The sequence below is a fragment of the Acipenser ruthenus genome, chromosome 26 (assembly GCF_902713425.1).
Source record: "Acipenser ruthenus chromosome 26, fAciRut3.2 maternal haplotype, whole genome shotgun sequence".
NCBI classification, from domain to species: Eukaryota; Metazoa; Chordata; class Actinopteri; order Acipenseriformes; family Acipenseridae; genus Acipenser; species Acipenser ruthenus.
In genome coordinates this window covers 2,305,532-2,323,162 of record NC_081214.1, presented here as the reverse complement: position 1 = coordinate 2,323,162, position 17,631 = coordinate 2,305,532, and the positions used below count along the sequence as shown (strand labels likewise).

Genomic DNA, 17,631 nt, shown 5'->3' with positions numbered 1-17,631 from the left:
CTATCTATGGCTCAGAGATAGGAATTCTAGATTACAATTAAGAGGCTTAAAAAGGTAAAACTGCATATGGGAATTTATTGAACACCAACCGGAAAATGTGCTGGGATATAGATGCACTGTAAAGAGAGAGAGAGAGGGGGTGTGGAGAAAGAGATAAATGAGAGAAAGGGGAAGAGGGGTCAAAAGCAGAAGGGGAGGACTGGAGAGAGAGGGGGAGAGGGAAATGGAGAGAGAGGGGGAGACAGAGAGGGGAAGAGCGAGAGGGGGAGGAGAGCACCGTTTCCTCTCCAGACAGGTCTAATTGATTACTTATGTTTCAGTTTATAATGAGAGTCAATGTGCACTTTGTATCCTTAGAAATACTAAAATAAACTGAAATCAAATTCACTGGCTTCCGTTTTTATTATGGCACTCTGGTTAATAATATCAATCCCATTTACTGCCCTGCTGTATTCCACCAGACTCTTCATCCCTAGAGGCACGAGATCAGAGAGTTTGCATGCAAGCAAGCTGCTGTGTAACTACACTGTGCTGTATGGAAATACTGTGACAAATAAAGTAGCACTACTCAGCATAGGGAAGGCACACTGCAATTTCAATGTCATTTTGTTGAGCGATTGCACACTGCCGCTAGGTAATTTTCCCAGTAAGTGGCTGTTGCCCAGCTCTAACACACAGACCTACTTGACTGCAGAAGTGTGTTTTCGAGCGCCCTGCATTTGAGAACACAAATAGAACGAAGATGCAAGGCTGCTGCATGAGATTGTAAACCAGGGCACACACAGAGCCCTGGTCATCATAATCACACAGACCCTGAAAGGTTAAACACGTTTGTATAAAAACGGAGAAGTTATCGGGTTACAGCCAATCTCAAAAGCCTAGCGGAGGCTGGGAGAGCGTGATCAGTTTGACGAAGAATCAAGGCAGTTCTCATGTCCAGTGTGGAGTGACAGACGGACGGACGGACGCATGAGTTTACTGAAATACGATTCCAAAGATTTAGTCAAGCCTAACACGTTACACATGACAAACTATTGGAACTCTTTAAAAGAAGTATTACAGGAGATCACGGTCTGCTGGGAAGTCCTGTTGCTCAGTTCAGGCACAGAGAGAACTCTGAATTCAGCAGATTTGTCGTGCCGATTACACCAGCGCTGATCTTATCTGTGCCTGTTACTGAGAGAGCATGAACAGGGAACTCAGGACTGGAGAAAGCTTCCCAGACAGGCAGCTCCAGCACACACACACACACACACACACACACACACATCATTTATTAATGGATAAACAGCTTCAAAATAACACTGTACAAATACCCCAGTGCTGGTCTGACTGGGATCTGCGCTAACCGTGCATCTCTAATGCTTCCTCCCTCCAGCGATACGTAATTGAGCCTCATTTCATGTTTGTAAACTTAATGTTACATGTCCTAGTTTCTGCAAGGTTTGTTTAATGATCAGGAGCTGGTATTGTAGCGAGGGAAACAGAGGAGGGGTGGGGGGGGTGAATCATGGAGAGAGTGCGGGGGAGGGAAGCATCTTAAAATTAGACGAAGGTTGGCAATACACGGGTGACTTGTTTTGACAATAACATGGTTTAGAGTGAGAGAAAGACAGACAGAGAGGAAAGGGGAGAGAGAAGCAGGAAGAGAGAGGGAGACATGGGTGAGAGGGAGTTAAAGAGAGAGAGAGACAGAGGGGGCAGGGGGATGGAGAATCCAGTGGAGTGATTAGAGCTGGAAGACTGGGAATGGGGGATAGGGGGGCGATCCAGTGTGGCACAGTGGTTACAGATGAGGGGCTGGGAGGGAGGGAAGCAGCACGATCTTATGGTTAGAGCAGAGTGAGCTAAGATGCTGGTACAGTGCAGTATTTCTCGCGTCTCCTGTCTGATAAAGTAGGGCAGACGTATAAATAATTAAATTACTTTCCCCCTGTGCCCAGCCAGGAGGCAGGCTCGCTGACTACACCATCAAAACCCGGGCTTAGCACGACTGGCGGTCACATGACCTGGATCACAGCACTTCGACAGCAGCAGCCTCGCCTCTTTTGATCGGTATTCCAGCCCTTTGCTGCTATTGGCTGTCTGGCTAAAACACCAGAGTCCACAGACCCGCCCCACGCATCAATGTCTCAGTCCGGTCCGGCTTGTGAACTGGCTAACCATTCTTCTCCAGCGCTCTCGGAGATGATTAATGCTTCTCAGGCTTCACAAGAACTTATTCATAAGAATGCTTTTTTAAATAAAATCATGAACTGAAATTCTGTCAAGTGACACCTAAGACACATTAAAACACTGGCCAATGTCTCATAAGACGTCTGGACTGTGATGAGACAAATCCTTTACTGGCAGGACTAAGGCACTCTGAAGCAGAGGGACAGGATTTAAGGTGTCCAAGCTATGATAAGACAAGTCTCTCGCTAGCGGAACAATGGCACCGAGGTACGGAGGGACAGGGTTCCAGGGGTCTTACGCATCGATGTCCTGCAGCAGGTCCAGTTTGCTGGGGAAGATTTCAGAGAGCAGCACTCGAACGAACGGGAGACCGAGGGCCTGTAGACGAGACTCAAGGTGCTGCAGAGAGAGAGAGAGAGAGAGAGAGAGAGAGAACACAAGGTGTAAATGTACAGCACCTGTACTGTTTACAGTCAACCTGGCCAGGAATTAAACACATTTAATTAGGATTCCACGGAGAGTGTAAATCTCGCATTTGCAACGTTTGCCCCACAACAGGCTCGATATACACAAATTAAATACGTCAATATCAGGTGTTTGTCAGTTTATTTTATTTAGATTTCACACCTTACAATATGGTTTTGAAGTGTTCTGCCTCTGATCCATTTGAGAGTTTATTTCTTCTGTGCTCTTTGCATGGCAGGCCTGACACGGTGACAGCGCACGAGAAATACAAAGACATGCCATGCAAACCTGAAGAGGCTGGTAAGATGCTTATGAGAAGTAAGGAAATGTTTTGGTTTTTGTTGTAGGTTTTGAAGGTCTTTGGTCAGTACCCTCTGCCCTTCAGAGCCGGAATCCAGTCACGCCAACCCAAACCCCTGACAGGACGATAAACTGCGGTCAACTGACCACAGTGCCTCTCTGGGTTAGGAAGATGAATCTGTTTTTTGAGAGTGCAGTGCAGTAGAAGGAGGAGAGTAGGTTGAATCAGTCATTTCACACAAAGCACGAAAAAGACACGAGCAGCAGGGGGCCGCAGCACAGAGAGGAGAGCGAATGGGGGGGGGAATAAATCAGGACGTAATGAGCTTCCTAATGTACAGTCTTCACCCCCTCCCTGCACGCAGATCAAGTGGAATACACACTGCACTGGTAACTCTGCCCAAAGAGAAGCTCAGGAAAGTCCCATACTGTAAACACTCTCATTTAGCTCATTGTGTTAAACTTCACGGCGTTCAGACAGGGACAGACAGAGAGACACCACTGTAAGCACAGCCACAAATAGATTCTAACAGGGACATGACTTATTACATGAAAACCTAGAGAGAGAGAGAGAGAGGGCGAGAGAGAGAGAGGGAGAGAGAGCCCCCTAGAGGATAGCACATGGCACAGCAAAGCAGAGGTATGCAGGGTGCTGAGGTAGGGAGACACATCTGTTTTGTTTTTTGGTTCTGGAGCTACTTGCGTCTCTGGCAGGATCTGTGTGAGTGAGGGGGTGAGGGGGTGAGGGGGGGGGGGGGTCTCTCGCAGTCTCAAACCCAGCATCTGGGAGCCTGACGCCAGGGGGAGCTGCCCGCGAGCGCGAGGCTGATCCACAGCGACGGGCCATTCATTACAAAGGCTCCCTCGCAGCGGGGAGCGCGCTCTCACCTGCCAGCCCTCATCCGTTATCCGTCTGCCAGCCCCCCTCCCCTCGTCGGCCCCGCTCCCCTCATCAGCCCCCCTCCCCTCGTCAGCCCCCGCTCCCCTCGTCAGCCCCCGCTCCCCTCGTCAGCCCCCGCTCCCCTGTAGCTGGGCTGGATGAGAGATGGGGAGGGTCATACAGGACAGCAGGACAGCCACAGCCCCATGAGAAAACTTTACTCATTTATTTATACATCCTGAGCGCTCATCTGCTACTGCCAACCAGCTAACCCCAGCAGGCTTGCTTTTATATACTGTATATATATATTTTTTTTTAATAGAAGCGAAAGGCAGAAGCACCTTGAATAAGCCGTTACCTGTCTAGAGCAGACACAAATCTTCAGTGCCAGCGGTGACAGATTAATGCAGGTCTCTCTCTCTCGATGCTTTCAATATACTACATTCATACCTGCCTATCAGTGTGATACATGATATACAAGAAATGAAGTTTCTGCTCAAGAGAGACAACTTCTCAATGTTTCGGTATGCTCAACATGGCTTTGTGAAGGGAAAGTGTGTTTGAAAACTAACAGGGCTTGCTAACTACACTCACTTATTTCTATTGAAATCTATTAATGTGCTTGTAATGTCATTTACTACATAGTTAATAACGTAACAGTCTACAATTACTTTCTATTTAGACCTTCAGGCATCGTGGTATCGAGTCAATTTATCCATTTACTTTTCTATATTGTACATGATCTATTTGTATCTAATTTCATTTTTTTGTATAGAACTATTGGTTCATTTGCTTTTTTATTTCTTCTGTTCGATAGGCGATTCTGAATTCTTTTATATAGTCTCTCCTACATATATTATTTTGTTGCAAAATATACCAGAAACAAGGTTGCTAGTTTAGCATGACAGGTTTCTTATGACTGAATATCTATTTTCTCTACAGGCAGGAAGAATATTAACAGAAGCAGAAAGCCTCCATCTTGACAAGCTGAACAAAACAGTACTGAAAACGGCACACGAGCCACACATGTTCCAAGCCGTGCTGTATGTAGGTCACCAGCCGAGGTGCAGCTCATTAAGCTCTGAGCCGCTTGCTCTCTGGTGTCAGTGCGCCTGTCAGACCGAGGGGGAGAGTTACAGATTGAAAACACAAAGCCTGTCAGGAGCTTACCTCTCCCCCGTCACAGATAAAAATAAAAGCACTCCAGGTCACCGTGCAAGCAGCGACTGTGAGACAGATGACCGCGCCGCGGTCCATTCTGAAGACATCTTGATTACGACACCCCCGGGAACAAAGGAACAGCCCTGCCAAGCTCAAAATCAGATGAGCTCTTCTCCAGATACACTGGGCTATATGAGTGTATGAGTGGAGGGGTCCCCCCTCTGTGTCTCACCTCCAGTATCTTGGGGCTCCCCTGCCTGCCCAGCGTCCCCAGTATCAGCCCCCAGCTCTGTGCGCTCCGGGCCGTCTCGATGGCTTGCTTCCTGGTGCCCCGCATTGCATCGTGGTCGTAGTGCTCCCGCGAGAACACCTTGCTGTAAGGATCATACCTGACGAGAGAGAGAGAAAGAGAGAGAGAGAGAGAGAGAGCGAGAGAGAGAGAGAGAGAGAGAGCGAGAGAGAGAGAGGAACACTGCTGTCAAGGGGCAACACACGCACCTGTGAAGGGACAAGGGCAGCAATACTGCAACACAGAAACTTTCAGACAGATTTCTTGGCACGGTAATTCCCTCAGGTCTGCAGCAGGTGGCGTGTGTGTGCAGCGAGAGACTCGGAGACACCTGCTCTCAGACTGCAGCGGCCAGGCTGAGACAGACTGTCACGCAGCAGGGGTGCTTTCATCTGCAAATCACTGCAGGGACTAATAGCCTTGCTAAGTAATCTACAGGCTTACCACTGACAGTACTGGAACATGCAGGGCATTGCACTGTACTGTACTGTACCGCTGCCAGCAACTGAGGGAGTGGGAGAGAGGGAGAGAGGGAGAGAGGCAGGGTTTCCTAGCGATGAGAACTGAGAGACTGGGAGGGAAGCAGTGGCTCTTGTGGTCAGAGCTGAGGGACTGGGAGGGAGAGAGGGAGGCAGTGTGGCTCTAGTGCTCAGAGCTGAGGAACTGGGAGGGAGAGAGGGAGGCAGTGTGGCTCTAGTGCTCAGAGCTGAGGGACTGGGAGGGAGAGAGGGAGGCAGTGTGGCTCTAGTGCTCAGAGCTGAGGGACTGGGAGGGAGAGAGGGAGGCAGTGTGGCTCCTAGTGCTCAGAGCTGAGGGACTGGGAGGGAGAGAGGGAGGCAGTGTGGCTCTAGTGCTCAGAGCTGAGGGACTGGGAGGGAGAGAGGGAGGCAGTGTGGCTCTAGTGCTCAGAGCTGAGGGACTGGGAGGGAGAGAGGGAGGCAGTGTGGCTCTAGTGCTCAGAGCTCAGAGCGTTCGAATCAGTGTGGCCGAGGGGAAGTTTATTCTCACCTGTAAGCAGGAGTGTCAGGGTTAGCGATCATTATCGACTCCAGATGAAAGCGTCCGTCTCCGAGATACCTGAGGAAACACACAGCAGGGTGTGAAAAACCAGGGCTGCATTTCACTGCTGCCAACGCAATACACAGCACACAGAAAACCCACACAAACACATCACACACTTGTTATTTGACAGGATTTGCGTTGATCAGGAAAATCAATCACTGTGCAGGACTCCCACTGCCCCCCACCCACAAATGACAACCGAACGATCACAGAGCGATGGACTGAAGCTTGCAGCTGTCAGGCAGGCAGCCTCGTACACTCTTAATTAAAATGTATAGATCACTGAACGTCCGTATTGTCTTTGTTAGATTGACATCATAAATCGCAGGCAAAAGGATCTGTGCAATTGCCAGACTATTAAGAGGCTGGGTTATTGATGCGGGGCTGACTAGTCCGATGCATATCACTCACACACATATACACTACACTGTACAGTACACACACACATAGATACACATATACTGTAAAACAGGGAATGAATGCAGCAATGCTTGCATACATACATACATACATATTATACATACATATATATATATATATATATATATATATATATATATAATCTCATGATCATGCATATTAATCATAGACTTCCCCCTTTCATTAATTGTAGCAGTGACAGCCACGCATTTAAACAGCTTTTTCCCTGGAACTTGCGCTCATGCTAAACCTTTGTTTGAACATGGCTCAACAGCGCAACCGACACAAGACCCAGAGGAGCTGGCTGAGCAAACGAGCAGTTTATTGGTAGGAACACTGGGTGTCAGTGACAGGACAGGGTTTCCATCACAAGCGAGGGAATGGCTGGTAACTAACCAGTCTCGAGAGTTGGTTATACAGGCCTCCTGTGTCTGATCCGTCGTGGATTAGGACTGCACACCAGCACACTTGCTCAATGTACTGGTTTGATGGCTAATGCTTTTGCAAGGGCACAGTTATGTAGAACACGCTTGATTCAAGCTTCTAATTCTAAGTTCTGAAAGCTGCGTGAACCTGGAAATCAGACCCAGTGCTGTCAGACACGATTGCAATTGTGATGTCATAGTGCTGTATGACATCACAATGGGCTGGAATCAGCAATTTTATATATCTCAAACAGCCAGTTGCCCAATGTTTTGATATGTTACACATATCTTTCTCCATAGTAAAACCCAGGACTGATTCTGTATTTCCTTTATTACACAACTCTGCACTGTCTAACTCTGCAGATCCCTGGGTGCAGGGCTGCAGTCTGCTTTCATCTTATCATTTGCTCAGGCAAGAGACACGTTCCTCCCACAAAACCCTTCATCTGCTTCATTATTCTTCAGTTTAAGAGCAGTGTAAACAAGAGGGCCTGGGAGTCATTAAAAAGTGAATTCCTCAAAGGCTGCAGGCGGGGTGCTCATTGGTCCACACCACAAACCAGACAGGGGCTTCTCTGGTGGATGCAGCACTTGAATCCGGCCAGTCGCCTCTTAAGCTCTCGGTGCTGTGAAGAAAGTCGATGTCCTCTTTTTTGATCTCCGCCGTGCGTTTGATCAGAATGCCAATCTGGCGCTTTTTGCGGCTCAGGCTTACAGATTTCATCTGCTCTTGAAATTCACAAACACGGTATCTGACAGGGACAACAGGTCTGGTCCCCTGTACAGTATATAATTAACCTGGGCAGTCTCTCTCCAGAAGATCCAGCTGCATGGATTAGTCTTCAGCTGCCACATGATGCACAATAACGCTACTCAGATTTCTTATAAAAGTTCACTACAGTAGTTTTGCCGTTTCCCATGGTTATACTGTGCATTTACCATAGTTTATTAATATGCTTTATCAGGGGTGCAAGTCGTTGTGAAAATTGGTGCAAATATGCTTGCGCGCAATCCTGTAAACATCTTCAAGGATGTTTCCACAGGAACACGCCCGCGAGAGAGTCTTCATTAAGCCAATTCCACCGAGCGGGCTCAGGCAATGCCACGCTGCGAGAGTTCCTGCTAAGTAGCCACCCTGACGGATCAATCCTCTCCTGGGCAGCTCTGCTATCAAAGGCAGACGGATTAGCCCAAATGACCCCGTGTTACACAACTACCCCCCGGGGTGAAAGCAGCGTGATCCCACTGGGAGACAGGCTATCTACCCTGCTCGCTGTGACCAGCAGGCAGTGGTACGGACTGCATGGGGCAGAACCACACGCAGTAATGCTGAAAGAAAAACTTCTTCTAGACGAAAACGCTTGTCAAAGATTTGATACGTTACTATTACCAGTATTGCCATGTGGCTGATCTAGAGCTTTGCAAGTATATTGGGTCTTCATTGCCCTGCCCATTGCCAAAAAACTGGAAAATTAATCATTTTCATATGCTGAAAAAAATATTTCAGATGAGAACATAAAAGCTTTCTTGGAGAGACAACTACTGTACACACTGTTGAGACAAACACACACACACACACACGCCCACAAATACGGAATGCTTCAAAGCTCATTACTTCATTACTAAAGGAGTTCTTAGCCATTCTGTGTCAACAGCGATTAAGAGTAATTAAGTACCAATTAAATCCAGATCTGTAATTGCACGATTTACTATGTGTTTGTATGCGCGTCTTGCCTGCCTCCAATCATATTGAAAGGGGATTCATTGCAAACAAACCTCCCTCAGCTTCAGAAGAGAGGCAGGGAGCCAGCGCATCCTCCCCACACTGTGGTTCAGTATGCAGGGAGCCAGCGCATCCTCCCCACACCGTGGTTCAGTATGCAGGGAGCCAGCGCATCCTCCCCACACTGAGGTTCAGTATGCAGGGAGCCAGCGCATCCTCCCCACACCGTGGTTCAGTATGCAGGGAGCCAGCGCATCCTCCCCACACTGTGGTTCAGTATGCAGGGAGCCAGCGCATCCTCCCCACACTGTGGTTCAGTATGCAGGGAGCCAGCGCGTCCTCCCCACACCGTGGTTCAGTATGCAGGGAGCCAGCGCATCCTCCCCACACTGTGGTTCAGTATGCAGGGAGCCAGCGCATCCTCCCCACACTGTGGTTCAGTATGCAGGGAGCCAGCGCATCCTCCCCACACCGTGGTTCAGTATGCCGGGAGCCAGCGCATCCTCCCCACACTGTGGTTCAGCATGCAGGGAGCCAGCGCATCCTCCCCACACTGTGGTTCAGTATGCAGGGAGCCAGCACATCCTCCCCACACTGTGGTTCAGTATGCAAGGAGCCAGCGCATCCTCCCCACACTGTGGTTCAGCATGCAGGGAGCCAGCGCATCCTCCCCACACTGTGGTTCAGTATGCAGGGAGCTGCAGGTAGAACGCACTGCCTGGTGCACATGCTAATAAGAGCCACTCTCAGCTTCATTGCAAAAGGCACAGCGCTGAACCCAGGGTACAGTGCTGGACTGAGCCTGGCTGTGCTGTTCATCACAAACACGATTGTACACGTTAACATGTTTATTCTGAATCACCCAGCAAAAACAATCACAGCTACAAATACAGAAATATAACATACAGTATTTTATTTCCCCCCAAACAAAAGGGGGTCACCAAAAGTGGTTGAAAATACAAGGATTAAATATCGACTGGCAAATCATAGTAATTTAACTGCAATCGATCAAGCATGTGGTTCAATTCCATTTCCAGTTCCAGTTCCAGTTCCAGTTCCAGTTCCAATTCCACAGGTGTGCCCAGATTCAGCTACAATTCCAATGACCCTGTAATTCTAAATGAATTCCGAATTGCACAATTTCAATTGATCCTGGCTCTGGTTTCAGCAGCACTACAACACAATCATATAGTAGTTACTGTTAGTAACCCCAAGATCCCCGGGCAGTGGTACTCACACAATGGCGCTGACGGGGCGTTCCAGTTTGGGGGAGGTGCAGCCCAGGATCTCCCCGGGGGACAGGGGGCGGCACTGCGGGACCAGGACATCGAAATGGGGGCGCAACTCTGCACAGGCCGACTGCGAGGGAGAGAGAGAGAGCGAGACAGAGAGTGATGGGGGAGGCAGAAGTGAGCGAGTGTGTGTGAGAGACAGAGAGCACTGGGGGGAGGACGAGAGGGAGTGAGGGATGTGGGTGAGAGACAAATCATCCGTAGCTATCAAAAAAAAAAAAAAAAAGGGTTTTCAAAATGCTCGGACTGTTATTTGTACTAATGACTGTCGTTGTGAAGGTGCTGGGAGGCGCGTTTAAAAAGCTTTTTGAAGCCGGGCCCCTCTCGCTAATCAAACAGCAGAGCGCTCGGCCCCTCTTCATTATTCCACAGCCTGCAGCTCACAGCTTTGTTTGAAACACAACGCTGACCTGATTATCAGACTAACATGCTTTTTAAAAATGTGCTTTTAACATTCCGGAATTCAAGAACAAAAGCCCCTCTCACCCTCCCATAAAGGAAGGACTGCGTTTAGCGAGGCAGTATCAATTTTCACTCCGCGCTCTCACACCACCCCTGGGGTCAGTTCCAGTTCCAATTCCAAATACAGCAGCACGGTTTGATGAGATTCCAATTCCAATTCCAAATACAGCAGCACGGTTTGATGAGATTCCAATTCCAATTCCAAATACAGCAGCACGGTTTGATGAGATTCCAGTTCCAATTCCAAATACAGCAGCACGGTTTGATGAGATTCCAATTCCAATTCCAAATACAGCAGCACGGTTTGATGAGATTCCAGTTCCAATTCCAAATACAGCAGCACGGTTTGATGAGATTCCAGTTCCAATTCCAAATACAGCAGCACGGTTTGATGAGATTCCAATTCCAATTCCAATTCCAAATACAGCAGCACGGTTTGATGAGATTCCAGTTCCAATTCCAATGCTATTTTGTTCAATTACAGTTAAAATCATGCTGCAGTAATTACAATTAGGAACCACAATTATACTAAAAAGCAACAAACAACAACCCGCAGTAACATCTTTATTTACTCTAAACAGCCCAGAAATAATCACAGGCTCAAAACACACAAAATACTATAGAACACTATTTTTTTTTTTTTCAAACAAATGGGGCGACCAAAAGTGGTTGACAAGTCGAGAATAATGTTCGCCTGGAAAGGTGTGTAATTGAACTCTATCAATTACAGTATAATTACAATTACAGTTACACTGCACTTGCGAGAGGTCAGGTGTGAGAGGTGAGGGGTTACCTGCAGAGCAGCCACGAACTGGATGGTGCTGACGAGAGCGATGGAGGCCCCGGGATCGAAGTTGAATTTCAGAGTCTCGATGAAGTGAGAGGCGTCTATCTGGATATCCACGAAAACGTAGAGCATCTTAATACCAGCAGTGGAGTCGATCGGGACTGAGGGGAGAGAGAGAGAGAGAGAGAGAGAGAGAGAGAGTCACAACAGTATTGTTTAAGAGAACTATCAAGGCAGATGCCAGTTAAAATGCTCCAGAGACTTACAAAGTAGCCTGTCCTCACATGAGGGCAATGGCACATGGTTAGTAAGGCCTGGACAGGCTGGACTGGGGAGGAGTGATGACCCCCCGACTCCCCACTCCTCACTCTCCTAGTCCAGCAGTAACCAGGAAAATCAACATTTTAAAAAGACACATCTTCTTTAAAAGAGTGGCGACCAATGCTTTAAAATCCATTATCTTACCTCTTCAATTCCCTGCCCCTCTGTCATAAGCACCGCTTTGAAATCCATTCCTCTTATTAGCTTTATTAGGATTGTTACTGGCTGTAGTGCGAAGAATCTGTAGCTCTTTAGTTTTTATTGTTTTGCAAATTCAGAACATATTTCAAATATAACGCTGCGGTTACATCCTGGTACCTGTGCTGTGGGTCACATGGTCCGATTGTGTTTGAGTGAGCTTGTCTCAGCTGGATGGACTGGCCTGTGGCTTTTTCATTTGTAATGTGCTGTAAAGAGCCCTGCCTTTAATAGCCCCTGGGGGGGTAGACCTGCGCTGACCGAAGGGCAGAGAATTTACTTTGATTTTTTTTTACCGCTGTGAAAGTTGCTTTACAAAACCAATCCGTCATTCTTCTCTTTTACTGGTTCCTCAAACATGGCTTTGCATGATTATTCCCATCGCGAGCCCGTGTCTCTATGGATCGGCAGCACGCAGGAAACTGAAAACACGCGATGACTGATCCTTTCCAAAAAGGAACCAAAACACACTAAAGAGAATCAATAAACAGCAATCCAATTAACACTAATGCTGGGGAGCACTTTGTCTCTGCAATTAACTGAATAATTAAAGAACATGCTGTGGGTCTGGAGAGCACACAGCGCACCAAATCGATCTCTCTCAGCAAGCACGGTCACCTGGGTACAGGCAGAGGGGGAAGGGGGGGGCTGAGATCTCTCTAAGCAAGCAGACAGCCACCTGGGTACAGGCAGAGGAGGGGAGGGAGGGCTGAGATCTCTCTAAGCAAGCACGGTCACCTGGGTACAGGCAGAGGGGGGAGGGAGGGTTGAGATCTCTCTAAGCATGCAGACAGTCACCTGGGTACAGGCAGAGGGGGGGAGGGAGGGCTGAGATCTCTCTCAGCAAGCAGACAGTCACCTGGGTACAGGCAGAGGGGGGGAGGGAGGGCTGAGATCACTCTAAGCAAGCAGACAGTCACCTGGGTACAGGCAGAGGGGGGAGGGAGGGCTGAGATCACTCTAAGCAAGCAGACAGTCACCTGGGTACAGGCAGAGGGGGGGAGGGAGGGCTGCGATCTCTCTAAGCAAGCAGACAGTCACCTGGGTACCGGCAGAGGGGGGGAGGGAGGGCTGAGGGCAGAGGCTCATTTTTATAACCGAGAGATTTCATCTACAGCTATAAACAAACGGATTTGAAACGGAACCGGAACGATAAACGAAAAAATACATTTTTTAACGGAACGGAAACAAAAAACGAAACTAAAACGTTCTGGAGCGAAAACGACATTCAAGATTTTGTTTATCGATTAATAACGGTTTTCGTTTCGTTCCCTTTCAGCCCGTGTGCTCTCTGTCTCTTTCTACTTTCAAACATACGTGTGGGTGCGTGCATTCGCTGCTGAGTGACAGGCAGGAGATCCAGACGGAGGTTGAAGCTGATACGCCCCCTGCAGGCGAACAGGATTTATTTACACATCAACACACTGAACAGCTCACGTGACACTACCAGCAATGGCAGCGCACGGAGCGCACACAACACAGAACGAAACCTTCAGTCTCTGAACTCATCTTCTCTGTTCAATAATAAACTGACGTTGCTGAAGAGCTGGACCATGGCGGACAAACGGTTAGGAGGATATGTGACTGTATATCTAACATGACATGAATGACCCACAATCTGAAGTTTTAGAAGAAATACATTTGGATAGAATAAAGGAAAATAAATGGATTCACAGACTCAGTACCACAACACCTGAAGGTTTAAATAGAAAGGAACAGCAGACTGTTACATTATTAATTATGCAGTAAATTACATCACAAGCACATTAATAGATTTAAATAGAGATAAAGGAGTATAGTCACCATGGCATCAAACGCCTAAGCTTAATTCTGTGTCAATTATTTCAATCATATTTCGGGAAATATGAATTAAACGATGTTGCTTTTGTTATTATTGGTAGGTGCTTTTTGTAATCAAACCATGATCTTTTTGAAAACATTTAATACAAATAATAAAAAAACAGAAAAGGCTTCAGATTCCAAAGCGTTTTCCTACAGTCTTGAATCAACTCAACTAAATCAAACAGCTTGCTTTAGCGAAATTGTTTTCTTGGAATTAACAGAGGAGTCTTGTCCTGTCAAAAACACAGGAGATAGTTAAAGGCTGGAGCTTCTTGACTCTGCAGCGTAGGGTGCGACACACCAGTTGTGTAGGTCTGTACTGGCACCTCCAGCACACACACACACGCTGTAATAAACTAATTAGCTGTGTTAATTGGGAGGACGACACAAAACTGAGTCACGCTTTGGCAGCCTGTCTGGGCAGATAGGGAAAGAAAGAAAGAAAGAAATCTGAGTGGTTAGAGTGCTGGACTTCAAAAGGAAGGAGAGAGGGGAGAATCAGGCCCCCTCCAGCAGGGCTGCCCTCTCACGTGCCTGTACAGACCCCCCTGCATCGCCACACTTGAACATGACGAGAGTTCAGGACCCCAGTGGCAGTCTCCAGGGCTCTGGCGCACACTAAATGCTAAATCAATATTTCATTTGCAGACCTACCTGTCGTGCTAGAACACCAGAAATAACCTGCAGAATATTAATCCTGGTCTCAGATTACAGCTGCCTTGCTTGAAACCCCATCACTCATCCAATCAGACTATTGAGTTGAGGGTGCACCCATTAAAACCCAACAGCACGGACACTAAGCCAGTAAGAACCAGCACCAGAGCGCTTCAGAGTCCTGGTGACAGAAAGGGCTATGAAGAACTACATATGGCATGTAATGATGCAGAGGGATGGACAGAAGCGTGTCTCAGCGCAGTGTGTGTCTATGCTTTCCACACGTACCATCGTTCAGGTGTAAATGTCAAATCAATATTTTCAATTTTTCATCCACAGAACCTGTAATACCATTAATAATTTAGAAAACTCACCATTCTCTTCTGACTGATATTTATTAAAAAAAAAAAACACACACACACACAAACACATCCATACAGAGAGCCACAGTTTTAAAAAGACAACAACAGAAAAGCAGACTCTCTCTCTCTCTCTCTCTCTCAGCCACATCCTCACCAACACACATCAAAGAGCCTCGCAGTCACGTCAGGACCAGCCCTGCAGTTACCCTGGCAACAGGAAGACAAGGGAGAGGGAGAGATGGACAAAGAGGTAGAGGGGAAGATAGAGTCACAGTACCTAGAGGGCTGGAGAAAAATGCTGCGCTCCCTCCCTCTTCCTCCTCCTCCTCCTCCTCCACTTTGTCTCAGCTCAGTGCAGTGTTGGGTGAATGAATGTTTCATGTTTACAGACAGTTTGAGAGCAGCTTGACTCTGCACAGAACCGGACAGCTCTTGTGGTCTCAGTCTGGTTACAAGAGGTCACACCCTCCTATAAACACAGAGACAGATAAAGTGGACTCCATGCTACTCACTCTGTTCCACTGTCGAACAGGAGGGAAAGACTGGAGTAAACGCTTTGTAAATACGGCCCTGAGATTGTAATGGTCAGGTCGATGGCTCCCGCTGGTGTTTTGACCCTGTGCGAGTTTGTTGACTCCCTTATTAAATACACCGTCTCTCCTGAATCACTTTAATTCAATACAAACTACTATTTTAAGCACTGTTCACATTCCCCTCCTCCCCCCTCCCTGTGCGCGCGATCAGGCTGAATTCAGAGATCAGGCAGCTAACACAGTGACCCCATCAATCCTTTCTCCGCTGCTCTGACAATTCCCTCTGCACACAGGCAAAGGCAAACAGTCAAAGTGAAACACACCGCTCTGCAAAACAAACACGGCTGAACCAGCTCCTCCAGCCCCACCTCTGACTGGAGAAATAAAACAAAACACCCACCACATGAGAGAGCTTCCCGAGACCCTGAGAGAGAGAGAGAGAGAGAGAGAGAGAGAGAGAGAGAGAGAGAGAGACAGAGAGAGACACAGAGAGAGAGAGAGAGAGAGACAGAGAGAGAGAGAGAGAGAGAGAGACACAGAGAGAGACACAGAGAGAGACAGAGAGAGAGAGACACAGAGAGAGACAGAGAGAGAGAGAGAGACTAAGAGAGAGAGACAGAGAGACAGAGAGAGAGACAGAGAGAGAGAGAGAGAGAGATAGAGAGAGAAGCTGCAGTCTTACTGTACCCCAGGGTTCTCTCTAGCGGTGAATAGATTTCAGATAACTAAATATAGTAACATACAACTTCCATCACACCTGTAAATTCAAAATTAGAGCTATCAGTGTGAAAAAAAAAGTGTAGGGCTTGCACTAGATACGATTGTGGGTGAAGCAGCACAGATTCTTATAATTTCACCCCGATCTCAGGACTGAGTATCTGAGACCAAACCAGCTGCTGTACATGTAATTGAAAACTAACATTAGTATTAATCAACGATGTGCAGATCAAATAAAGAAATAAAACATCTTTTTAAAGAACGAGTACGAGCAGGACCACAGCCAGGATTCGAAGGGTGAAGCATTAGCGCAGGTCACAGCCCCGACCTCCGGGAAAAAACAGCTCTGCTAAAGCTCTACGTGAATCTGAGCTCCCCCATGATTGAAATCAATATTAAAAAAAAAAGGAATTATTGAAAAGCAATTATTTTGTGCTGCAGAATTTGGCACATCACATCTGTTTAGTGGCGCTCCCATAGGGTCCTTTAATCTCAGAGAAACTGGTTAAATATTGCATGTGCTGCAGAGCGTAACGAAGCAATTTTACAAAGGTTTGGCACCAACAGCCAGAGCCCCCAACCCTCCAGCTGATCAGACAGCAAGCCTCGAACCCAGGGCCTCCCCTCCCCAGCTGTACAATACGCACCCAAACCGGCGAGTCGTATCGTACACACTATGTAGCCGTCTATAGTGACCGCTCTGTTAAACCCCTTGTGGGAGTACAATCAAATCTGGATTACTGAATTCAAGAGAATGAGAGTGAATGCGAGACAGAGAACGCAGCCACAGGAGATTAAAAGGCTGATGGAAGATAGACAGGCAGAGAGAGACGGAGACGGAGACACATTGATCGGAGGAAGATAAACAGAAGAGCGGACGTGCCAAATCGATCAGCGAGCAGGGAGAGAGGGAGCGAGAGAAGGGGAGAGAGAGGAAGGTAGGTACAGAGAGGTACAGGGGAAGATAGATATATGAAGAAGGTGAGATGGAAGGTGGAGAGAGTGAAGGGTGGGGGAGAAGGACGGGAGTCTGACTTAAATCCATTTATGAGAGAGTGAGAGAGCGAGAGAGCGAGAGAGTGAGAGAGCATTGCTTCTGCCACCCATTGTGAGCTGACAGTGAGACAGAGAGCTGAGACTGGAACCCAAGTCTCCAGCACACCCCTCAACCTGACTGCGTACCTAGACAGCTGTGCCCGTAGTGCACCATGAAGTCAGCCCCCAGCGCCCGTGCAGTGAAGTCATCCACGCAGCAGGCTCCATACGTCACATCCCCCATCACCAGCGTCTCGGCACCAGTGAACCTGAGACAACGAGAAGAAAGACAAACGTCACGAACAACCGCCTCGCTAAACTCGAAATTGGGGAGAAAATCATGGGTCAAATAACTGGCCACTCTAAATAAAAACTAAAAAAATAAACTAAAAAAAAACTAGCCTACTAGCTTGTTAAGAAAGTGGCCTGACAAGGGTTAGTTATGGTGTAGTTCTGCGGTGGTTGGTATGACAGCGAGTACACACACGAGAATAGAGAACAGGTAAGAAGTGAAATATTAAGGACATG

At 47.6% G+C, this 17,631-nt stretch overlaps 1 protein-coding gene across 2 annotated transcripts in view; it reads right to left on the bottom strand.

The window, feature by feature from the left end:
• The window catches only part of LOC117429582 (2-(3-amino-3-carboxypropyl)histidine synthase subunit 1-like), a 51,619-nt gene that overhangs the window by 11,510 nt on the left and 22,478 nt on the right, over positions 1-17,631 (bottom strand). For both annotated transcript variants that reach the window (XM_059001034.1, XM_059001033.1), the window contains exons 4-9: positions 17,251-17,372; positions 11,448-11,602; positions 10,138-10,259; positions 6,279-6,347; positions 5,214-5,370; positions 2,474-2,574 (exon numbers count right to left, since the gene is read on the bottom strand). In XM_059001034.1, the coding sequence (XP_058857017.1) occupies positions 2,474-2,574; positions 5,214-5,370; positions 6,279-6,347; positions 10,138-10,259; positions 11,448-11,602; positions 17,251-17,372 (726 nt within the window). The remainder of the gene's footprint in view (positions 1-2,473; positions 2,575-5,213; positions 5,371-6,278; positions 6,348-10,137; positions 10,260-11,447; positions 11,603-17,250; positions 17,373-17,631) is intronic.